The sequence below is a fragment of the Nylanderia fulva genome, unplaced genomic scaffold (genome assembly GCF_048542155.1).
Source record: "Nylanderia fulva isolate GAGA-0341 unplaced genomic scaffold, ASM4854215v1 Scaffold88, whole genome shotgun sequence".
NCBI classification, from domain to species: domain Eukaryota; kingdom Metazoa; phylum Arthropoda; class Insecta; order Hymenoptera; family Formicidae; genus Nylanderia; species Nylanderia fulva.
Genome location: NW_028191004.1, coordinates 81,314 through 98,417, shown reverse-complemented (window position 1 = coordinate 98,417; position 17,104 = coordinate 81,314). Strand labels below are relative to the sequence as shown.

Below are 17,104 nucleotides of genomic sequence, written 5' to 3'. Positions count from 1 at the left end.
TACTTTAATTTTTTCTGAATGATTCATATTTATTTGTTCGAAAAATTTGCATGCTTGTTTATAAAATGTCTTTTTATTTCTTACAAGGAATATTAATATTTAAAAATTTTCTAAAATTGATGAGGAAAACTATTAATATAAATAAATATCTTCTTTAATAAAGACATTAAAAATTATATAATATTAACCTCTTAATGTATAATTTATATTTTGCAACACAATTGCAAACAAATCATTGTTTTATGGTAATATAAAATAATAAAACGTTGCTCGAGTTTTATATAATTTCAGTTTAACACATATTAAAGAATTAATTTATAATATATACTTTATTTCTCTCTGGAAAAAATTTTTTGTATATTTTTTGTTGGATGTTTTTGACAGTATGAATTGTAGACGTGTACATACGTATATTGATCTGACATTTTCCAGACAGCACCGAAAGTCTAAGTAATAAACGTCCAGTTTTGATTTTTATTTAATCCAATATAACATATTAATAAGAATGTCCATCCATAATTGGATGTTTTTTCAAGGTATATTTATATTTAGATGTTTTAGAAATGTTTATTTTACCGTACCCATACAACACGGAATATTTCATTTACATTGCAGCAATGTTATAATCTTACAAGTTGTAATGTAATATTGGAGAGACATTGTTATAAGAATTATATATATATAAAGCTTGCAAACGCGAGTATTAAGATTAAAGTAGCCGGATACCCGAGTATTACGGATGTAAATAGAATGAACTTACACAGTTCCAACAAATATTCTTTTATCTCTTTTGAATATCTGCAGTATTTCTGCAATCTCTTGATGTTGTATATGAGATAGCAAGTATATGTATATGAGATAGCAAGTATATATGTATATACAATATTTTGCTTACATCTATCTACTTTAAAAAATACGATATTCAAATTTCATTTGTTTAGTTCTTAAAATGGATATTTTTCCAGATTGTTCAAAAAACACTGTGGATATCATCTTTAAAATGTCTATAATAATATCTCCCAAAGATGTCTATAATAATAAGGTGTTCTAATTTGGATGTTTTAAATATAAAACGTCGAATATGTATATATTTTTAATACGTTTTTAAAATATTATTGTGCTGCCGAGTTAAAGCTTATACATATATACATATCTCGCATCCTTAATGTAATATTAAAATATAAAAGGACAGCGGGAGCAGGAAGCAGAGAAATCAGTTCTTCGATATTGGATCAATTACTCTGTTCATCCGCTCTTACGCGTGACTGCGATTTCTTGGCGAAATATAATTCCGCGAAGAAGACGAGGGCACAGGAAAATAAACCGATTGAAAGTCCGACAAATGTAAGCGAGTAATACTCCAAAGTCAATTTAATTTTTCTCTCACTCTTGTCCACCTTCCTCTTCTGCTCCGCTACATATGTCGAATACGCCATATTTTCATACCAGAGATTAACCAGACCCGTTTCCTGCATTCGCAACAGCAATCCGTTGATCCTCTCCCGATACGGTGAATATAACCTCATCACGTAGGACAACGAGTAAGTGATGGGGCATTCCTCCACTAGATGAAGTAACTCGTTGCCATCCACGTCGTAGTACCTGATTTGGTAGTTATATGTTATAATTATTAAAGGGTAATTTAAGTTTATGCAGTGTCCTCCATAAGAAATTGCTGAAACTAACCCAGATAACAATTTTTCTGTGTAAAATTTGCGCGTTTTATACATATAAACTGTGTACGAGATTTGCCTGAGTTTTGCATGTGGGATATGTTTAGTCATACATATTGCAATAGTAAACTTATGGGGTATAATTTGATACACCAGCAAATCACGTGCAAATGGATATCAAATTGTCAAAAATATGCCAGTGATGTGATAATGCGTGCAATATGCTTGTTGAATATGCTCAACGTGCATGCTTATAACGAGATGAGATCGCGCGAAAAGTGTGCTAGCATTTGCTATCATTATGACGACGCACTAGGATAAGATTTTGATTGCGCAGTACGAGCCGCTTTTGTATGTGCAATGGCTAGGTATTTGCGCGCAAAATGTTTTCTGGGTAATCAGCTGTCATTTTTAATGCATACAGTTATTGAGAAAACAAAAATTGTATTAAAGAGAAAAAGTCTGCAGTTTTTAATGGATATAAATAAATAATGTTTGTATACCAGTTTATTTTGTTGATAAAAAGAAAAAAGTGCTAATATATAATCACATAAAATCACATAAACTAATGATAAATATTTTCAACAGTGCTAGATTTAGAATAGCAATAACTATTAAAAGAATCGTCAGTAACATTAAAAATGACATGTTAGAAAAAGTTTTTACGAGTTTTCGTAAAGGAACAGAATTTTGTACAAATTCAAATAGTGCGCCCTTTGAAAATATTTATCGTTAGTTTACATATGTGATTATTAAAGTACTTTTTTTTAACTTTTTCAAATAAAATAAACTGGTATACAAACATTTTATTTATATCCATTAAAACTGCAGACTTTCCTCTTTCTAACACAATTTTTGTTTTCTCAATAACTGTATGCATTAAAAAATGACAGCTCATTATAGTTTTAGTAATTTCTTATGAGATACCCTATATATTGAGCATAACTTAGTTTATACACTGAAAACAAATTATTGCACTTAATAAAATCTGCGGTCGAATACGTGCAAATAAATATCGATGTAATAAAAACTAAATATTTTATTTTTAACAAAATATTTAGTTCTTATTACGTTGATATTTATTTGCACGTATTCAACCGCAGATTTTGTTAAATAATTTTTTTCAGTGATAGATAAGTAGATGTTTAATTTTACTTGTTCTTTTATAATCTAAGATTTTGTAATCAAAACAAGGCCTCATTTACGTTTAATTTCTTAAGTCTTTATCTTAAGTTTTTAATTTTTTGTATGATATAAAGCAATAATAAAGTTTATAATTCCTTTTTTTATGTAAGGAATCGTATCAACCCTTGTCATTCTAACTAAATCTTATAGCATACAACCTCTAGTCAATAAGAAGACTTTCTGTACTATCAAAACTATAAGGCCAAAGCTAGCATTTTACTCAATAAAAAAAGAAACAAAAATCGTAGTACCTGGACCAATCGCCGAGTTTCACCGAACTGTAACGAGCGATAGCTATTTCCTTCCTGCCGAAGGCCACCCTGTCGTTGATCGGTTCGTTGGAAACTATCATCTTTGTTTTATCGCGTAGCTTCTTATTCAAAGTGGTGTTCCCCGTGAAAGTATGCATCTGCAAGTTGTAATACTTGGTAACTATGGTAAAATTCGAGTCGGCGACGTCCTCCAGGGTGTTCAGCTCCGGATAATGGAAAGGATTGCTCAAGCCGGACACGAGATAGCTTTGGTAAAGGCCGACGACGATCAGTCCGAAAAAGAGAGTACCGAACAGCAAGGCACGCTGAGACGCGCTCGTGTTACTCAGATCTCCGACGTCCTCCTTCAACGGATAACACGAGGTTTCAACGAGATCGAAACACGACGCGATGTAAGGGTGTACACTGGATGGTAAATTATTCGCACGCCGCGAAGGGACAAATTCCGCTTTCATTAAGGGAAGAAGAACGATCTCTTGCCGGCGAAATGATCCGCTGTAGTACTTGATAAGGAACCACAAGACGGATACGAGAACGTTGTAAATCGCGAGAGCCGCCCACAAATCAGGCGCGAACGGCATTATCGGCATGTAATACTTGGGGATGAAGCCAGCTGTGGGGGCGATCAGGCACAATTTGTCCTCGTAAACGCTGGATGTAAATTCATATCTTTGATACTCCTTATACTCATGGATAAAGAAACTGGTGACGATTATCTCCGACTTGCCGTTTTCGATACATTGAAGACTACGATGAAAGGGGTCCTGCCTCTTTCCCTCAGTGAAGTTGGCGAATACGATAGTGATGCGAAATTGGGCCCCCATTGATCTCTCTAGTAGAAACATCGCGTTCGCGTCCAGTCCTTTGTACTTGTGTGTCCTCGTATTCTCGTCAAATGTAATGTTCATCGTCAGAGACCGAAACACGATTACGGGATATAGGATATCCATTTAGATTCTCGAAGTTCGTATAAAGCTCGATGTTACTTGTACAATTCGTTAAACAGATATTGCGCACGACGCCGTATTCGTTCTGCCCATTCTTTTCAAAGGGTAGATACTCGCTCAGACATCGAAAATCGTCTTGCATCAAGCTGAAGATGATTTTGTAGACGTTGTAAGTTTTCCAAATAGTCTGAAAGAGCTCGGGCGACGATACCAATGAGATCGGAGCGGTGATGATCATCAAATACTGATTTGTGGCCTTCCATATGTAGCTCTGTTCACGCACGAAAAATTGCAAGACATCGATATCGTCGACGATGAAGATCCAGGTGAGGTCGACGCGATTTTGCCACGTGTATCTATGCAAGATGAGGTCATTTATCGTGATCTTGTAGCTGACAATCGACTCGCTCGCTACGTATTTGGACACGAGATCTACAAAGCTGGATCGAATGTCGGGAAAAACAAGAGAAAATGTTGATGGGCAAAATTCCTGATTGCTTCGAATGTAATTCAAAATTATCTTCAGGTTTTCGCTTTCTGTCGATCCCGTCGACGCGATCCTGTACGCGTCTGTCATGCTTTTTGTCGCCGTCAACATCATTAAGTAAAATTGTATTATTGTCGACGACATTATGGAAGCTGCTTGCTCATTCAAAAATGTCAAGTCGTATTCCACGCGAACGTACTTGATCTGTTTTATGAACAATGTTGGTAAACACCGAGAATACCGAGTTTTATATACGTAAATGCGAGTCCGCATACATAGTTAAAGAAAGTCATACATAGTTAAGAGAAGAAAGACTTGTCGAAAGGCTATCGCGCTGCGTAGTAGATAGAAATCGTGGGCGTGTTGTAGCTCATAGATAAAAAAAAGGTCAATGAGAGGTTAATCGCGGCGCAAAAGCGCTATATTTTATTGCATTTTGATGAGCTCAACTTCACGCGCTACGTAGTATATCTACATAAATTATCACCCAAGTTTCACAGTCACACGATAGAAGATGGGAAAACGTCGTAAATTATTCACCGCAATTCGAAAGAACATTAAAATGGAGTTCACGAATAAAGCATCATCGTACAAGATCGAGCAAGATTGACGACTCTTCCTGCCAGGAAGTTTGAAATTTACTGATATATACTTTTCCTCTCTTTACTTTTATTTCATAGAAAATAAATGTTCCATAAAGTGTTGCGAAAGCATCTTATGAGAAAAACTATGAAAAACATAAACCAATCTCCTTTATTTTTGTTCGAGTCTTCTTTGCGTTCTAACGAAAGAATCGACACAGCTGATATGCATTTACTTTTTCTCCTTCTATATATATATATATATATATATATATATATATATATATAATTCCGATAATGTATTTTTTTCTCTTACAAACTGTTAAAAGATCAATATCTGATATACCGGATTGTTTGAATTTGCGCGCGAAATTTTATCCCCGGAGCTAGCAATTGTTTTTTCTCATCGCACTGCGTATACATATATAAATTTTCACTGGCAACAGAAACTTCATTAAGGGTAAAAATACAATAAAAGATACACGATCATATTACATGACACGATACATATTCGTACAATCCGCTTAGCATTTCAGTTTTTCTACTAGTTAAAGAGAACATTGCTGTGTTCTATCCTTTATGCTACCTTTATGTTTACCTCAGGTATATACTGAGCAAACGTTTGCTTCACTTCACGAACGTCAAGCTTCCGACGTGTCATTAAGTTAAAAGCTTATAGTTATATAACGCAACGATTCTCCCGTGTGCTATGTTGATTTTCATGTTGTGAATAAAAGTGTTTTCCTCCAATTTCTGTCATCGTCAAGGAAATAAATAAAATAAAATTGATTGAAAATGAATTGAAAGAAAATAAAAAAGAATTAATATGATTCTATTAATTTCTCCGGTATATCAAAATATACTTATAATAAAAATCAGAGATGTGCAAAATAGACGTCCCGTTTAAAATAGAAAATGCAAAACAGTTGATATCTTTTCATTTAAAATTGCAAAATGTAATCTCTTTAGACGTTTATTTAAAATAGAAAATGGATAATAGATATTTTTTAAATAGTTTTGTAAAATAAAAATACTTTTTTTTAATATAACTCTTAATTTATTCAGTTCGACCAAACTGGCATATTACAGAAATAACAAATTATGACGACGTTAATGCATTATTATGTTCACAGTGTTTGTTTTATTAACATCGCTATGTATAGGCGCGAACAATAATTTGAGTCTAATATGTAATTTTTTCTTCATTTAAATATACTTGATAAGAGCCAGTAATTGATGGCCGAAACGTCGTGATAATTTGTTATTTCTGTAATATGCCAGTTTGGTCGAACTGAATAAATTAAGAGTTGTTTTAATCATCACTGGCGACTTCAGTTTATTTAAATATTTTTTTTAATATTTACTTTTTATATTTATATTTAATTTATTTATATTTAAATTCTTATTTTTTATTATATTTGTGTTTTTATTATTATTTCCTATTTACATATACGAAATAATAATAAATTCTTATTTTTTAATATAAATACTTGAATTACGAAAATTGAATTACATATAAGATAACAATATACAATATATTGTTCACAGACATTCAGTTATTCTTTTAAAATGGCATTTTGATTGCAATGTACGTTCTTTAGTAGCGGAACCTGCTTTTAGAAAAATAAATTTTTTAAAGAGGAAATTTCCCATTTTCCTTTCATATTTCATTTAGAACCAGTAATGCCAGAATAATGAGAACGTGGTATTAGTTGCATTATTGTACATATTATTATATCTCGATTAAATTTTAGTTTGCAAGAAAGACGCATTTGAAATAGAAGATGGATAATAAAAACAATTTAAATGAAAATGTAAAATAGTTTTTTGAAAAAAATGTATTTGAAATGCAAAATTGGCATTGTACGCGCATTTTGTTTCCATTTTAAATGCATCTATTTCAAATAATGCACGCGTCTGGTAAAAATAAAATGTTATACAATTCATTTACATTTCACCTTGTATTGATTTTTGTTAATAATTTAGTAGTTGTGGAAATATGTGAATTATGTGCGACGATTTGTGAAATATATTATTTTATATTAATATGTATTACAATTTATTTAAATGTAATATTTTAGTTGTAATAAAATACAATTCCTTTAGAAATATTTTATGAGTCGACATAAAAATGCGATTGATCTTGTGACCCCTTCTCGACGAATCGGAAAAACGATAAATAATAATATGGACGATAGGTTTATCTTCATTAGGTCTTATCTACAATCTAAAAAAGCACAATATTTTTATGATCCTTGTAAGCATATGCGAGTTCAAACCTTCAAGCGAGCATTTCTCGAGGACACCTGTCCAATGTGACACGATAGTTGAAAAAGAAGGTCAACAAAGGGTAACGATAAGGATGAATGATGTATGATTTGACTGTATATGTCGAGGATACTTGATATGAGGAAAAACTCAACAAGAGGGATCCGGTGTCAGTATTAAATCGTATAAATAAGAGAACACTCGTCCTTCTTCAATAAAGTTCACAAACATGGTATGTTGATACATTTTTATGATAAAATAGAATTTATATATATATAAACTCTTTTTCTCTCTTTTTCTTTTTTATCTCTTCCCTTTCTCCATCGCCACTTGTAAATCCAAGCAACTTTTATTTGCAGTCGATTCGTGAATTTGTCCTCGTAACGTTGTTATTTCTACCCACACCTGTACCAGGCAATGATTGCCGATGGTGTAGCGCCGTGGAATTTTGGAGCAGCGTCGTCTGTTCTATGGAAAATTCCAAAACCATTCACTTTCACGGCGTCCTCGATAATAACAGAAACTCGATCCTGCTCGAGCGATGCTTCGAGGCTTTCGCACACAGTATCCCGCGTAAATGCGCGATAACAACTATGTTGAGGACTTATGTATTTTCCGACATGGAAAATTATACGTCTTTTATCGATAATAACGACGTAATTTATAGGGTCGCGAAACCATTATCGATCTCAAAGATCACATCCGACGATGAACTTCCCTTTCTTGTGACGCCCACGGCGACTGTGAGGTTCCGAAGCTACAACAGAGACTCCTTCGGAGAGAATACGTGGAACGTACACGTGATTCTTGTAAAAAATGTTCGCTCCTTCGATCAAATCTCGAAGAATGACAATTCGAAATTCGAGTGGAAGCCGCGCGATCGATTCATCGTACTGATCGCTTGCCAAGAGGAGACGCTAAATAAGCCGAGGCTCGACGGCGTTTTAAAGACGTTGTGGTCTAAGCGTAAAGTACAAAGCGTCTTGGTTGCTGTAGTAGACGACGCTCGAATCGATTCAACTGTTCGCACTTACAATCCCTTCGCCAAAGTCAACGATTCTGGTTCGTAGTTTGTTCAACATATCCTAATAAGCAGCAAACTGACGTCATTAAAAATGACGTGTATGTTTGCTATTTGGGAATCTGATATCATTAAACGTCATTAAATGTCAGAATGATGTCATTAAACGTCAAAATAACTTTATTTTGACGTCCAATGACGTCGTTCAACGTTAAAATAACAGACAGCACAATGACATTGAACATATTTTTTAAAGTAGATAGATGTAAGTTGTGAAGAATTATGAGATACTAAAATAGGTATATTCAATAGTCTATATATAATATATGTATATAGAGTATTGTATATACCTATTTTAGTATCTTATATACAGCATCAAAAGATTGCAGATTCAAACGAGACAAGAAAAAATTCGTTGAAACTGTGTAAGTTCATTTTTTTACTGCAATATTCGGATATCCGGTTATTTTAATCTTAATGATAGCTTTTTGCAAGCTTATTTATATATAATTCTCATAATGAATCATAAATACGAGAAAAATAGCGCATCGTGCGTTGCATAGTGGTAATTAAAGTAACTAAATGATTAATTGGCGACTACTGTTTTTTTAATAATTTTTTGGAATAGTACTGTAATTTTTCTCATAAAATATTACATAAATAGTACATAAAATATTACATAAATATTCTTATATAAAATGTCTTTCCAATATTCAATATTACCTTGCAACTTGTAAAATTGTAATATTGTTGTAATGCAATTGAAATGTCCTGTGCTGTGAGTACATAAAATAAACGTTTTTAAAATGTTTAATATAAAAATATACTTTAAATGTCTAATAATAGATATTCATATTATATTCATGAACTAAATAAAAACCAAAATTGAACATACTGTGCTCTCTGGAAACGTATATATATATATACATATATATACAGGGTTTGTCCGGAAAGTAATGCGTCGCATTTTTTTAAAAAAGAATTTATTGATCGCATAGGTAAAACAACTTAAAATTGTTCAAAGTATGACCCTTCTGCGTCAATACATTTTTGCCAACGCGATTTCCATGCGTCTTAAGATTTCTGGAACTCCTTGACTGGGATGCTGTTCAGGGAGGCCGTCGAAGTAGCTTGTACGTTGTCAACCGACTCGAGCTGTTGTCCTTTGAGCTCCCTTTTCAGCCGAGGAAATAAAAAAAAGAAATTGGGATTATCTGCACAGGGTTGCTTGAGTTCTTCACAAACTTCCACTCGGTGTTGCTTTTGCGCATCGGTCAACACTCTGGGCACAAGTTTTGCGCAAATCTTCCGCATGGCCAAGTCTTCCGATACAATCTCGTGAACAATCGTTTTCGGCAAGTTCAATAATTCCGACATTAAGCGAACATTCATTCGACGGTCTGAATTCAATAATTGGCGCACACGAGTCACATTGTCGTCCGTTCGCGATGTTGACGGGCGTCCTGCGCGGGCCTCGTCGGCGACCTCCTTCCGACCTTCTCTAAACATCTTGTGCCATCTGTTTGACTGCGATTTGGAAAGGCAATCGTCCCCGAAAACTTTCTTGAGCATTTCAAAAGTTTCCAGCGGCGTCTTGTCCAGCTTCACGCAAAACTTTATCGCATAGCGTTGCTCTATCGTTCTCTCCATCACAAGTTCGACGCGACCACTAAGCAGAGGTTCACAGAATAAGCCGTCCTAACCCTCCAAGCGCATGGAAACAATTGAGCGACCTACCGTTGGAAAGCTAAGGGTACCCCCCTTCCTCCCCAACCGGTCCCATCGCTCTGCGATGTATAGTCGCGTCACAAAAAAAATGCGACGCATTACTTTCCGGACAAACCCTGTACTTGCTATCTGGGATCCCACATAGCACAAGCTATTCGAAAAGAATTCATTTGTATGTCACCAGTATGTCACCAATTTAAAGTCCCTTTCCAAATACATATAAAATTCATTTTATCAAAATATGTATTTGAAAAGGGACTCAAAATTGGTGACATACAAATGAATTCTTTTCGAATAGTTTGTGCTATCTGGGATGTTACAAAATCGATGACGAAAAATTGAAAAACATCACGATCATTATTTTAAAAAAAGACAAAAAGATGTTGGCTTGATTTTTCAGCATACGGTCGAGTTGAAATTATAAATGTAAAAACGGCGGAAGAGGCATCGAGTCTGCTGTCTCATTTAACCTACTCTCGTACGAGTAATATGAATGGATACGAATTGAGAACGGGTTTGTTCTCGCTAGACGAATCGACGGACAAAAGGCAGGGAGAAGTTAAACATTACAATTCCACCTTTATTTTCGAAGGACTCGACGAAATAATGCTGGATACGATAGCTGAACGTATGAATTTCACAGCGAAACTAATACCTCCGACAGATAAACAATCCTTTGGTTATCAATTATCCAACGGGACATATGTCGGTGCTATAGGTATACTAATAAAATAATATCTCTTTGGAACTATAATTCGCACCTAGTATATTTAGTTAGTTTCCCCTTGTTTTTGTTTCTTCTCTCCTCTTTTGATTGTCATACACGATATAATAGCCGGCTCACACAGGAGACGTAGTACACGGTAGAACGGACATCTGTTTCGAATCCTTTTTCATAAAGAAATACAGTATCGGTGTCGTGGAGGACGTATACTTCAGCGTGTACATGGACTTCGACAGAATATGCGTGATTGTACCTAAAGCGAAGAAGATACCCAAGGGAGTTCGAATGTACCATTTCTTTCCGCTCTCAGTTTGGATCGTGTCCATGTTGTCGCAGACCTTTGTGTACCTAACGTGGTATTTTCTGCAAATCTTCACTCCAGGAAGGTACGATACTCGTCAAGGGGATCCTAAACGCTGTTTTATCGATAAAACATTATTTTATGTGCACACTCTTTTCTTTTTACTGGTTGAATAGAACAATAAATGCTTTTTGACGATTAAAGTACATATAGAAACAAAGTGCGAATTTACCGATTTTATGGTAAGAACAAAAAAAATTGTAATTTCTTAACTTAAAAATATTTTTTGTTTTTAACATAAAATTGGTAAGTTCGCGCTTTGTTTTTATATGTATTTATTACTCAATTCAATCAATAAAAAGAAAAGGATGCACAAAAATAATATTTTATCGATAAAACATTTTTGCACACTCTTTTTTTGATACTGATTGAATAGCATAACAAATGCATTTCTACTATTAAAGTACATATAAAACAAAGTGTGAAACTTTTTTCTTTTTTAAATATAAATTTTAATATAAAATATGTTAAAACCGAAATTATTATGCTAAAAACCAAAATTATGTTAAAAACAAAAAAATTTTTTAGGACGACGTTTAAGATCTTCTTAATTATCTAATGTGACGTAAGTAAAGAGTTTATGTTTACAGAACTGAAAAAATAAGATTTGGCACGATGATCTACCGATCAATTTTACTGAACGCCGGTTGTCCTCAAAAGTTGCCAAAGACGAATTCCGAAAGGATATTATTGTCGGGCCTTCTGCTCTCTAATATCACTGTGGCTGGTTTCTTCACTGGTCTGTTGTACAACAGTTTTGCGCATGACATGTATTATCCGGACATTGATACTCTTCGCGATCTCGACACTTCGGGATTGACAATAGCACTGGCCTCCCGTAGTCTGAACGATATTTTTGACGACGATACCAATTCGACGCTCATGCGAAGCTTGCGAAGTAAATTGCGATACGGCGAAAACGCGGTGCCAAATGCAGCTTATTATCGAAATGGTTCGGGATTGGCAAAGGGAAACTATTTCCCCGCTTTTAACGAGCAATACGTCGACGTGAATGGTAATTCGTTGATTCATCTTGTCAAGGAGTGTCCAGGTACGTATAAAAGGAAAAACATTACTTTCCAGACAACAAAACGTCTAAAATTGGGACATAAGACGTCTTAAAGGAGTCATTACCTCTGGTCCACAATAAATGATTAAGTCCTAAGCTTTAAGAAATTTACCAATCACAGTTAAGAAAATACTCTACTGTGATTGGTTAATTTTTTAAAGCTTAGAGCTTAAATCATCTATTGTAAACCCATACTTAAATTGTCTTTTAGACATTAAAATATGTCTTTAAGGGGTTATACCTACCTGCAAGGTCTGAAAAACACGTATTTTTGGGAATTTTTTTTTTAAATATTTGAAGTGCTTTGGAAAGGAACATTTATGTTTTCAAATATATATATTTCAAAGATTATTTAGTATTTTTTTTATTGCAAAATGTTGATAAATAAAAAAGATATGCTTAATCTTCCAGAAGCAGTTTTTTGAAAAGCGTTTTGCGGTGACCACTCTAACTTTGAACTGGTTTACCAGAAATCAAAAAACCCGAGAAATTTAGTTAATATATAAGATTATCTAGTGCCCGATCGTTCATTTTTTTGAAAAATTAATTTGCGACAAAATGGCGGCTGTTCAAATTTGAAGGTATGATTTTGCTACCAAAAATTTGCTCGTTTTTTTATTATTAAAAAAAAATACGCAACGAAAAAACAAAAGCCACGATCGGGCACTAGATTTTTTAGTATTAAAGATGTCTACCAAATTTTATTTCAATCGATGCAGCGGTTTTCGAGATATTTTGGTCACCGATTTTAAAAATGCTGTTTTGAGAAAAACGCATTTGAAGTTTCAAATTAAGTTCACAACCAAATAATATATTTATATATATATTTATATATATTTATATATATTATTTATTTATATATATTTTGGCTTTGTATAGAGACCGCTTTTGTCCGCGTCGCAGCTGCCGTTCGATACCTGAGACCCGTTTCTGTACCCTGCTTCTAAACAGCAGGATACGTTCACACCAGTATACCTTTAAACTCACATAACTTCGTTAATTTTTGTCGAATCGACTTGAAATTTGCAGGGAATATTTTTGAAAGTATGTACTTTAAGAAAATATCAAAATCCAAAAATCGATTTTTTTGAAGTTTGCAGGTAGGTATAACCCCTTAAAGGGATTATAAGAGCAGTTGAGTTTCTGACCTGTTTTATCGACAAAATGTAAAGTTAGATAAACTATAAATCTATTTATTGGCTATACGGATTGTTTTGTGTCTGTGACATTGTAAGTGTGCGGATCTCAGGAATCGATGTTCCTCCTACACTACTGTTTTACGTTGTAATCTAATCATATGTAAGTCTATAAACATCTTCGTTTTCGTACAACCTATTAAGCTTAAATAAATCAATAACTATTTAATAACAGTATAGGATTCAAATCATTATGTGTCTATCGGGTCTAATAACCGGAGTAGAAACACAATTTACGAATTTTAACCATCACATTATGACTATGTTGGAGGAATATCGCTTTTCATTTTTACATCATGTTCTCTTTTTCTCTTACCATAATATTTGTTAATCATTATATCTATCATTGTATTTTTAATGCGTTACATACTCTATGACGTTTTTGATTCTGCTTGATGTATGTTACCGTTATGACACCGTTTATTAGTTTTTAAATTCAGAATTTAATCAGCGTTGATAATGGTCAAAATATTGACCGAAACGTTCGCTTTGTATTTGTATTTAAAGAGTACTTATGTTTAATTCTTTTTTGTCACCTTTTATTGTAATTCATTATTAGACATTAGATTAAAGAATATTATTTTTATCTATGACTTTTCTTTCAAACATAATTTGACTTTTTATATTTACTGCTCTTAACAGCCTTTTATCAAATTTATTATAATTTAATAAGAGCTTTGACTTACTACGAATTAATATTTTAATTTGTCTTTGTTAATATTTTGATTTGTACAGGAAAAAGATTTATCAATCTATGTAGTCTTATATACATATATATGTATATAATATATCTATATAGGTTGCAGAATTATGAATTTAAGAATTTCCAATAAAAAACAATCCGTATAACCAATAAATAAATTTATAGCTAAATCTAATCTCACATTTTGTCGATAAAACAAGACTGAAGATTAGCTAGGATTCCCTTAAGACGTCAATAAGTTATCTTTAAGTCTTGTGTCCCGTTTAGACATGATGTTGTTTTGGGTTGTATATAATAATACTTCCGTCAGACACGCATATTAATATCACATCCTATTAGGTACATTCTTCTTATCGTATTTGCTGCCTAAGAATTCGATTTTGCAAGAAGCAATAAACGTGTTGATCGGTCAACTAAATCAAGCCGGCTTAACCCTGTTATGGAGCAAAAAGGACATTCAGAGTCAGACGGTTAAAGAAAGGGCTCTGTCTAAAGAAAAGCTAGTTAAAAACGAGTTAAGAACGAACAGTTTTGTGCCATTCAATCTATCCGACGTGCAATCATCCTTCTATATGCTACTGCTAGGACTGTTTATATCTACTATAGTATTTTTCCACGAGAAAGGCTGGCTGAAACCATTATCGTTATCGCGTATCAAAAGATCAGACTCGGAACCTATATACGCTCATCATCAAACGAGATAGAGCCATGTCTGTTTCTTTTCAATTTTCCTTTCCTCAGCGGAATTTCTTTTCTAAAGAACAAGATTGCAAAAAGTGCGCAGGCAAAGTATAGAAAAGGAAGCGTAAAAGCTCTTCTTTCATGCTCTGATTCCTTTCAGATCCGGATCCTTCAATTATAGTAGTCATGGAAGATACCAGAAGCAAATTATTTAGTAATATAGTAAATTGCAATAATAAATTCAATAGCATAATCTAACAGCTTCGTTTTTGTATTGAATGAATTGAAAAATGAATAATACAAGATGGAATATAGAGGGTGCAACAAAAGAGGTATTTGCTACTTTAAGAATAGGTGGTACAAAATGATAAAAAATTCCTATAAACATTAGGTTTGTAAATGATCTTCTATTAAATCATTATAAATCTTATACAACTTCTGAACTTAAATTAATACATATAAGTTTATTAATATTTCGACCTAATTGGCCAGTACAAATTATTACAAACACTACGTTTCGATCCTCAGGTACGGGTCCTTATCAAGTGTAACTGTACAATAAAAAAACGTACATTGATGAAGATGCGAAACAGTTTTTTTTACAAAGTTCTTACAAAGAAATTTAGAAAAACTGTTTTGCATCTTCATCAATACATTTTTTTATTGTGCAATTACACTTGATAAGAACTCGTACCTGAGAGTCGAAACGTAATGTTTGTCATAATTTGTACTGGCCAGTTAGGTCAAAATATTAATAAACTTGTATGGTTTTACTCATCACTGGCGACTTCGTTAAATTTATTGATACTTAAATTAATTGCTAAAATTATTAAATGAATGCAAACAATGCAATGTTTCGATTATGTTTTGTTTTCATTTGATATCGTCCTGTTCCAAACAAAAAAAGTTTTTCAAAAAGTACAATTTAATATTAATTACTATTAATGGAAACTAATAAAGATATAGCAGATATGTATTTAATGTATGGTCTTGCGAATTATAAAAGACTCAGCAAGAAGACTTTATTCTTTACCTCATCAAAGTATTGCAGGATAGGTTTTTGGCTGGACTTTGCATCTCAATATTATTAGATTCACCTTTAAAAATAATTTAAATTATCAATAGGGAATTATTTGCAAACGTTGATAAGAACTTTTTTCATCATTTTGATATGTCCTAGTTACCCTTAAAGTATGTTGATATCTTTTTTGTTACATTCTATAGCTAATATTTTGATTAATAATATTAAGAATACTATTCAGCTCTCGAAATCAACATATAATTTTATAAATATGTCGGCTGTAGGAGCCTAACGCGATGTCTTTTGCGCAGGGTTGGGAAGTAACGAGTTACTTGTAACGAAGTTACAGTTACAGTTACTCTTTTTCGGTAACTGTAACTTAACTTCGTTACTTTTCTCCATCTGTAACTGTAACTGTAACTTAGTTACATTTTTTTAGTAACTTAGTAACTATTTTGACAGTTACTTTATTAGTTACTTTTTTTGGAAACATCCGCTAAAAGTATCGTTTAAGTTTGGTAGCCGTTATATTGTTAAATTAAATTTTGTTAACAGTAGCATATGGATCTTCGTATGATTTAATCTTTTACCTAAAATTTTCATTTTGTGTACATAAAATAATATAACACATAATTAAAATCGACCAATCACAGTCAAATATTTAAAAAAATTCTTAAATGTAATAATTGATCGATTTGCTTCAAGAATTTTTTTAAATACTTGACTGTGATTGTGCATAAAATGTAAGCTCCTTATATTTAAAATAATGTATAATTATTTTTAAAAAGTAACTGAAAAGTAACGACTCGTTACTTTTTGAGTAACTGTAACTGTAATGAGTTATTTTTTAAAATCAGTAACTTGTAACTGTAACTAGTTACTTTTTCAATAAAATAACTGTAACTGTAACTAATTATTTTTACAAAGTAACTTTCCCAACCCTGCTTTTGCGTCAGTTATTGCGAAAATTAATTTTTTTTATTAGAAATAGTATCTTTATGGTTTAGATCTTTAATTTCTATGTGTTCCCCTTTAACCCACTTGTAAAGCTATAGGTGAGAAAAATATCTGAAGGTCCGAAAGTCGGCTGAATCGAGAATCAAATTCGAGTTTTTTTTATTAATATCATTGAATACGCACGATAAACGTCTAGTAATACCGAATAGAGCTTAGAAACAATTAGTGAT

The 17,104-nt window shown here is 32.9% G+C and overlaps 2 protein-coding genes across 2 annotated transcripts; one reads left to right on the top strand and one right to left on the bottom strand.

Moving 5' to 3' along the window:
• Nucleotides 1–310: 310 nt before the first annotated feature.
• On the bottom strand, nt 311–5,336 carry LOC114932828 (uncharacterized). The gene is given in 4 exon segments (XM_029305230.2): nt 311–1,246; nt 1,248–1,602; nt 3,110–4,062; nt 4,064–5,336. Coding segments are annotated over 4 exon segments (2,115 nt in total). The 5' UTR covers nt 4,838–5,336; the 3' UTR covers nt 311–1,213.
• A 2,261-nt stretch (nt 5,337–7,597) lies between these two features.
• On the top strand, nt 7,598–15,385 carry LOC114932827 (uncharacterized). The gene is made up of 6 exons (XM_029305229.2): nt 7,598–7,645; nt 7,773–8,475; nt 10,563–10,880; nt 11,011–11,272; nt 11,838–12,298; nt 14,555–15,385. The coding sequence occupies exons 1-6, from the start codon at nt 7,643–7,645 to the stop codon at nt 14,917–14,919; spliced, it is 2,112 nt and encodes a 703-aa protein (XP_029161062.2). The 5' UTR covers nt 7,598–7,642; the 3' UTR covers nt 14,920–15,385.
• Nucleotides 15,386–17,104: the final 1,719 nt, after the last annotated feature.

Excerpts from the sequence above, each read along its gene's own strand:
- LOC114932827 (XM_029305229.2), top strand. Across the intron at positions 8,476-10,562 it reads CGCCAAAGTCAACGATTCTG|CATACGGTCGAGTTGAAATT; the intron begins GTTCGTAGTTTG and ends TTGATTTTTCAG. Across the intron at positions 12,299-14,554 it reads TCTTGTCAAGGAGTGTCCAG|GTACATTCTTCTTATCGTAT; the intron begins GTACGTATAAAA and ends ACATCCTATTAG.